We start from the raw sequence: 8,266 nt of genomic DNA on the forward strand, positions 1-8,266 counted from the left end.
AACCATCTGAAGGCTCGTTTATAATAAAAACAAACATTATAAACAGAAAATCCCTGAAAACTGCATGAAATGAGTCAACAGGTCAGAAAGTTTCTGATAAAAACAGATTTATTGTTACAGAAAGAAAACTAAACAAGATTCCTGCTCATAGAAATAAATATATTACATACAGTGTGCAATAATAAAGTAAAAAAGTGTGCAGTGCTTAAAGCTAAATATAATAAACATTAGAAGCTTCTGTGATATAAACATGAGTGTTTTATGTGTTTAAAGTGAAGCAGCAGATAGTTTGATATTAGCTCAGCAGGAGGTCGAGAGCAGGAAGTAGCAGCTACAGCTCACAGTATAAAGACAAGTTTAGTCTGATAAACTAAACTACTTATGAAGACTTCAGCTGGTGTTCATGGAGGTCGATGAGCGAGTGAGGAGCTAAAGGCTCAACTTTAACTTTGGGACAGTTTTCTACTTCTTAAAAACTCTATAATGGACGTTAAACATGAAATATGAAAATGTTTGTTGATGTTTTACACCAAAGAAAAAGAAAATACAAAAATTCATGAAAATCTTATTTTGGCACTTCTTGAAGGCACAGTGGTCTGTCTGTCTGCTCCTGTTTCACTTATAATAAATAATTTAAATTTCCTGAAGCACAAAAAAATCTGTTTGGAATAAATAAATGTTTAGTCTAATTTCAGATACTTAACATCAAACCTTGGATGTCATGGAAATTAATTTCAGGACATTTTCAAATGTCTTTACCCTGAATGCTCAGTGTCACCTTGGAGAAGCTGGAAGAGAAGCAAGAGACTCAGGTGAGGAAAAAAAGAAGCTCTAACACATTTCAAACAGGCTGCTGTTCAGGAGGAGGCTGGTAGGAATCCTTATTCTGTTGTTGTTTATGTTTTCTGTAGATCAAAAAACCAACAACAGCAGCAACAAGAAGCACAGCGCAAATAGACAGACCGACTATCAGTCCAACAGATCCATCCTCCTTCCCTCCATCCTCTGTGTGTGTCTGACCTGCAGGTGAGAAACAGGTGTGAGGTGTCAGCTGTCAGGTAGGTGATGAGTGAAGAACAGAACAGAATCCATTTCCTCTTCAAACTGCTGTCAGACATTATCTACTGCACTCTGATCACATCACTCAGACCAGCTGCTTTCTACAAAGTCTCATCAACAACATCTTTAGAAACAAACATCAACAACCAGGAAGCAGCTTCACCTCTGATCACACACACACTCAACTCTACTCACTCACCTGGAGAAACATTTAAGCTGATGGTGGTGATAGGATCAGTCTTCAGATGAGCTCTCTTCCTGCGGTTTGCTCCTCTCATGAAGACACGACACTCATATGTTCCACTATCAGCAGTCGTCACATCCTTCAGAATCAAAGACACGTCTCCATCCTTCATCTGTCTGTCCTGCAGATCCACCCGGTTCTTAAAAGATAGATGCTGGTGATCTCGAATAAACTGCTTGTCTCGGTACAAAAGAACATATTCTGGCTGCAGGTCAGCTCTGCTCCATTCTACTACTATGTTGTTATTTGGAGCTCGACATGTCAGAGTGACGTTCTTTCCAGACTCAGCTGTGATGTTTTTTGTGGCCTGAAAGAAAAACAACACAGAGCAGCAGCCAATCAGAGTGAGGCAGAGCTTATGAACTAGACGAGAGAGAGAAGTGTACACACTGGGTCCAGCACATCAGGCTACATGGCCCACCAGACAGCTTGCACACATGCACACACGCCAGTGTATTGTTCAAAATACAGAATATGAACCTGCATTTTTGTGTAAACAAACAAACATTTTCTTAGAAAAAAAGATCGAGGGTGACATATATTTGTTGTTGTTTTATTAGCTTCCCTCTATGTGGCCAAACTCATTCAGACCATGTAACAGAAAAGTTGAGACGGGAGGCTGCAGACAGAGTTATAATCAAAGGTGTAGGAAGGAAAGTGATGTTCATCTGAGAACAGCTGAAAGAGTGGCTGATCAGTTAGTGTGAACACTGTGGGACATCAAGATGCTCTCAAGGTGATGATGAGCTTTTATTTCAGGCATATATGTGTATATATATGACCAACAGGACTCAGAAAGTTCGGGTCAACAACTCTCTTTCAGGTCTCGATTCCACCTCCACTGGCTCCCCCCAGAGCTGTGTGCTCTCCCCCCTGCTCTTCATCCTCTACACTGATGCCTGCAGATCCACACAGGCCAACTGTCACCTGGTTAAATATGCTGACGACACAGTTCTCCTGTCACTGCTGTCAGGCCCCTCACAACACCACAGGCCCGCTCTTCAGGAGTTTGTAGAGTGGCGTGACAGCTCCAAACTTGAATTGAACGTAGGCAGAGGGATCTGGCTGCTTCAGTCACCACCACCATCCATGGGAAGCCAGTGGAGGTAGATGAGGAGTACAAATACCTGGGAACCATCTTTGACAACCTTCTGAGATTCTCTGCCAACACAGAGGAGATTCTCAGGAGGTGCCACCAACGGCTATACCTCCTTAGGAAACTCAGCTCCTTTGAAGTCAGCACAACCATCATGATGACTTTTTACTACGCCTTCCTGGAAAGCATCATGACCTTCTCCATCACCTGCTGATTCCACCCCCTCAGCCTTCAGAACAGGAACAGACTGCAGCACACTGCATCAGTGTGCTCAAAAATCATTGGCCTGCCTGTCAGAATTCTGGCACAGGTTTTCAGCCAACACGCCCTTAGACAGGCAGCCAACATCATCAACGACCCCTCTCACATTCTTCACCCCGCATTTCAATATCTCTCCTCTGGGCGACGCCTCCGCTGCACTTCCTGCAGGACTGAGAGGAGGAGACCCACCTTTGTCTCCAAAGCCACCCTGCTTTTTAACTCCAGCCAAAGGAGCATTTCCCACACCAGAAACTACTCTCTTCTTATACTGCCGACACTTTATTCACTTTTACTCAGTTATTTATTCACCTTTCAGTCACTTTAATTTTAAACTGCGTAATTTTAAAACTGTATATTCTGTGTATTTATTATCTCACTCTCATTGCCTGTTCTTATTGTCTTTCATGCTGCTCTGTTGTATGTTAATTTCCCCTTGGAGATAAATAAAGTCTTTCTGATATGAAACAAACACACCAATATACACACACATACCTGCATATACAATGTCTTGAAAAAGTTTTCATACCCCTATAACCCTTCCACATTTTGCTGCCTTACAACCGCAAACTTAAATGAGGTTGTAAGGGAGGATGGGTAATGCAGTTATAAACTGTTTCTTTTACAGCAGACTCTTCTCTTCACAGCTTCATTATACAAACTGTTATGTAAACGTGTGTGAGTACATCTAAAAACTAACATCCACTTTCTCACACGACAGAAGAGGTTTGGTGACAGCTGAGACCTGCGTCCTCTCTGTGAGCAGCTGAAACTAAAGCAGCTCGAACATCTAACAGCGGGTAAGAAATAGATCGATATGATTTTAAAATAAAACTCACCCGCACAGGTAAAGCCCACGAGGGAGACAGACAGTAAAGTCCAGCAGAGCCACGGAGATGTTACAGCAAACATGTTTCATGACGCTAATGAAGCACACTCAGACTGCACGAACGGGTTTATGTTGGAAGACTGGAGCCAACATGTTGACACGCCTGTTATCTTGCCTTAGATTTGATAAGGCTGCTGTCAATCACTCACTAGCTCGCTGACACTGGCTGACACTTGAGGAGACCATCCCCCGGAAGTGTGGTAACTAACACTTCCGGGTTTAATTTTGATTTTGACTGTTTTGGCGGTACGCAGGTAACGGAGTTTATAAAAGTTTATTTTGTTATTAGCAGCCCCCCTTCTGCTCCTTTACGTTGGTTGCCAACCGCCGTTAAACACAAAGAAGAAGAAGCACCCCCCTGAAAGATCTTTGTTTGCATTTGTTAAGTTTGGGAAGTTATTTTAGGTTGTAAACGTTTATGGTTGTGTTGTAAGATTTTAAATTGCACCGCTGTTTTTCTCTCTCTCGGCTATTACAGTGAGATTGAGGGTTTCTCGCCATTAAACCTAAAGATCAATTTGTAAAGTGTTGTTTCAAACGTATGTAATTAAAATTTTACAGCAGTGAAATTTAACTCTGTTTCAAATACTGAGCTTCGGGAAACATTAAAAGTGCTTTTATTTCTATATTTAAATATTGTTTTGATGCATTTTCAATCATCCAGGAAAGTAAATCTCCAAAAGTTGATTCTGTTCATCTGGACGTAGCGTTTTGTGGGAGAAACGTTTCGTCACTCATCCAAGTGACTTCTTCAGTCTCAGCTGACTGCAGGTTTCCCCGATCTTATAAACAGTACATTTGCATAATGACTGTAACCAGCTCAGTGAAGGAACAATGGGCTGGGAGGTCAGTTCCTTAATCTTACTGTACTCATGGCCATTGATCAGTGGGTTTTGGTCAGTGGTTGTTGATCAATGGTCATGAGAATTTGCATAATTAAGATTAAGGAAAATCTAAATTTGACTTTGATGTTCCTGCAGGTTCTCATCTGCCTGTTTTTGTTCCTGTTGTAACTGAACTTTGACCTCATGTGTTCATGACTCTTCACCTCTGTCTCCTCACAGGGAGAAGATGAACTGCAGGATCTCGCTGGTCCTCATCCTCACCTCGTGTGTCTCTGGTTAGTTACAGTTCACTTCATGAACTCCAAATTAAAACCACAACAACAGGTTTGTTCCAGTTCTCAGAGTGTCTGCTCCTCTCTCTCTCTGTCTCCTCAACAGGATCATTTGTAGTGAATGTGACTCAGACCTCCTGTCAGGCAGAGGAGAACCACAACATCACACTGGAGTGGACGTTCACAGTAGAAACAGGCAGATCCCCCACATATCTAAACATCTACTGTGAACTGATAACTGATGATAAACTCTCAGTTCTGTATCATGTCCACAATGGTGCTGAAGTCTCAGAGTCTCAGGATGAAAAGTTTTCAGGACGAGTTCAGGGTGACAAAGACGCCCTCAGAGAAGGACGAATCAGACTCCAGCTGTGCAAACTCAGGACTGAGGACTCTGGTCAATACAAGTGTCAAGTAAACACAGATTATGGCTTCAGCTCTGCGAGCTGCAGACTCAACGTCACTGGTAAGTTTTAACAAGTCAAAACTGAACAATCACTTTTATATTTATGGTCTGTTAAACTTTTATTTGCCATGTTTATGATTTATGACTGAAAAACATGATGTGTTGTGTGATATTATTCTGTTATTATATGTTACCTTATATATGTAATCAAAGTAGTTGAAGGATGATACTGCTGTAGATCATATTATACCCTTTAATATAGAGTGTGTGATCTGTATGTAGTTTAGTTCTCATTATACTTTTGAGTTAAAAGAACATATTCACTGATTAGTTTATTAGATAAGTGTGCATCACTCTGTATCCTTGATCTGCTGTGAATGTATTACATGCTTAATTGTTGAATCATGAAGAGAAGGTTGTAAGCAGGAGACTCTGTGTCTAAGACAGGGGAGATAGACAGACCACATTCCACACCCCCACCTTACAGAAAGCAGAGGAACAACTGCCGAGGTCATAACTTAGGCGCCGTAAGAGAGAAAGAATGTTAATGTTTGGTCTTTTACGACTAGGTGGGGGCCACTAGAGACTATAAAAAGCTGAGCAACCCGTCACCATTTTGAGACTTGCTGTGACCCTCTTCAGGCATGTCTCCCCATCATGATGGTCCTTATGCTCTTAAGTGTTGAATTGTATGGAAATAAATGATTGTTGATTGAGCATAAATACACCGAGTATTGTCCTTCCTTCAGCCCAAAGATTCAAAGAATTGGGAGATTTCAACAGTTGTTCATGTCAAACATCCTGATGGTTCTTATTTTATTTCTGCACAAGTAAATATGTTAATGTCTTTTACAGCAGCTGCTGATCAACTCACATCCCAGAGACCAACTTCACCACCACAAGAAGAGAGAAAGGACTGGAAGATTATTGTAATTGGCCTGACAGCAGCAGCATTATTCGCTCTGATTGTGTGCACTTTACTTTGTGTCGTGCTTAGAAAAGTGCCAAATTTCTGTACAGCTGTCAAGTTTCATGAACTCTCAGGGACAAAGTCACTAAACCAAGATACGTCCTGCCTTTGACGTCTACTTGATCTAGTTGATACGAACTCTGTAAATGAACTGGTTCTATATGTTGCTTTCATACACTATTCAACTTACCTCATTCACACAAATTCACAAAAACATTTTTTGTATGTTTTTCTATGCAAGTCATTTTTGTATAACACAAATAGATCGAAATATATGTAGATATTAATAATCTATATTTTACAAACCGCATCTTCAAAAACATTGGCAAACTTTCTAAAACTGTAATAAAAACTAAAATCTGTTATTTGGTCATTCACTTCAACTTTGATTTAACAAGAAAATTAACAGAGAAACATTTTCAGTGTTTTCAATAACAAACTCATTTCTATTTGATAAAACATTTAAAAATCTATCAACGCAGTTGGGACAGAGGTAAATTTAACACTGGGTCATTTCACCTTTTCTTTTAATTTCACATCTTAATCTTTCTAAAAGTGAAGAAACTGGTTTTTACAATTTTATAAGTAAAATTCTTTCCTGATTCTTCTCTTCATGAGGGGATGGGAGCAAATGTAGCTCCTGTTTAAGCCAAAATCAGTAGTGCCTTCACATATGTGCAAATCTCTGTGTCTCCTTGCTTTAATCCTGCTGAACGATTGTCAGGGAACAAACAGTCTCTTCATGTCTGATAAAAAGATGGCTGCTGAGTAATAAAGTGAATTCCTTTCTGCTAATTTCAAGACCCAAAGATTTAATATCTGCTCTCTAAAGATGACTTGTTGACTTTTTGCACAGTTTAATAATTGATCTTGCATCAGCCCTGTTGAAGAAAGCTCAGCAGCGCCTCCATTTCATGAGGGTTCAGAGATGGAACAGGCTGCAGACTGACCTACTAGTGTCCTTCTATCGTGCCACAATCCAGAGTGTGCTGGTGCACGCCATCCCTGTGCGGTACGCTGATTGTACAACAGCCAATAAGAAGAGACTCTAGAGGGTCATCAAAACTGCAGAGAAGGTGATCGGCTGTCCGCTCTCCTCCCTGGACTCCATTTCCAGCTCTAGATGTCTCTCCAGATCCAGGGCGATTATGAAAGAGCACCTTCATCCTAACCACCACCCATTCAACATCCTGCCCTCTGGAAAAGGGTTCAGATCCATCAGGTGCAAAACCAACAGACTAAAGAGCAGCTTCTTCCTGTGGGCTCTCAGAACAATTAATGCAAATTAAGAGTGTGAGCAGATCTCTCCCATACAATCATACAAGCAATATGTTGCTGCTTTCTTGCTTTTGTGCAATATTTTGTTCTTCTGTTCAATACTTCAGCAGATGTCCAATCTCCATAGGCCCCTCCATTCTTAGTTATTATTTATTGTATTTTACTACAGTGAAATACTATATACTATATATATAGTTTTTCCTTTTAGGTCTGATGATTGTCCTGTGAGCAGCTGTGGCTCAGGAGGGTCGTCTACTGATTAGATCAGGACAGCAGTTTGATTCCTGACACCTTTAATCTGCAAGGACAAGAAACGGAACTGTGAGTTGGACCTGATGGATCCACCTGAGTGTGAAAGTGTGACTGTCAGGTTAAACACACTTAGATAAAGGCACATGAGAGTCAGTCTTGTAGTAAGAAAGTGCTTACACAGTAAAAAAAAAAAAGGCTGCCGGTCCATGTAAGACTTGATGTTGTACGAGGCTGCTGTTGTCATCATCCTGATGACAACATCTCTAAGGTTAAGCATTACATACTGCGAATGGATCTTGAAGAACTTATCCATGCCTTTGTTATTTCAAAATTAGACTACTGCAACTCCCTTTACCTGGGCCTCCAGTCCTCCCTTCTTCATAAACTACAACTTGTCCAAAATGCAGCGGCGCGCCTTTTAGCTGGTACTAGAAGGTTTGATTCTATTACCCCGATCCTTGCTGCCCATCAAAAATCGGACTGATTTTAAGATTTTATTGCTTACATTCAAAATCGTAAATAATATTGCTATTTAACTGAACTTCTCAGCCTGTCTACTCCTAGGAGAGCACTTTGATAATCAAGTCAAATGCTCTTGCTGCAACCTAGGTCATGGCTGAAACCCGGAGGTGATCGTTGTCAGGGTTATATTTTTGGGTTGTCATTTATACTTAGAAACATATAATACTGTTTGGTT

The 8,266-nt window shown here is 40.8% G+C and overlaps 2 protein-coding genes across 3 annotated transcripts; one reads left to right on the top strand and one right to left on the bottom strand.

Moving 5' to 3' along the window:
- On the bottom strand, positions 1-3,556 carry LOC146713673 (hepatitis A virus cellular receptor 2 homolog; the record flags this gene model as incomplete). Its single annotated transcript, XM_085438861.1, has 3 exons — positions 1-1,020; positions 1,259-1,610; positions 3,497-3,556. Coding segments are annotated over 3 exons (591 nt in total), but the record flags the coding sequence as incomplete, so codon positions are not given.
- Positions 3,557-4,257: 701 nt separating this feature from the next.
- Positions 4,258-6,401, top strand: LOC146713674 (uncharacterized). 2 transcript variants are annotated; one of them, XM_085449626.1, is made up of 3 exons: positions 4,258-4,666; positions 4,770-5,129; positions 5,925-6,401. In XM_085449626.1, exons 1-3 carry the CDS (start codon positions 4,618-4,620, stop codon positions 6,149-6,151), a joined length of 636 nt encoding a protein of 211 aa, XP_085305752.1. In that variant the 5' UTR covers positions 4,258-4,617; the 3' UTR covers positions 6,152-6,401. The 2 variants fall into 2 exon arrangements, with proteins under 2 accessions (XP_085305752.1, XP_085305761.1); XM_085449635.1 differs by having other exon boundaries at positions 5,928-6,401.
- Positions 6,402-8,266: the final 1,865 nt, after the last annotated feature.

The sequence above is a fragment of the Copadichromis virginalis genome, linkage group LG3 (assembly GCF_057382275.1).
Source record: "Copadichromis virginalis isolate Kocher_CV1m ecotype Utaka linkage group LG3, C_Virginalis_male_GT1.1, whole genome shotgun sequence".
Taxonomy (NCBI): Eukaryota; Metazoa; Chordata; class Actinopteri; order Cichliformes; family Cichlidae; genus Copadichromis; species Copadichromis virginalis.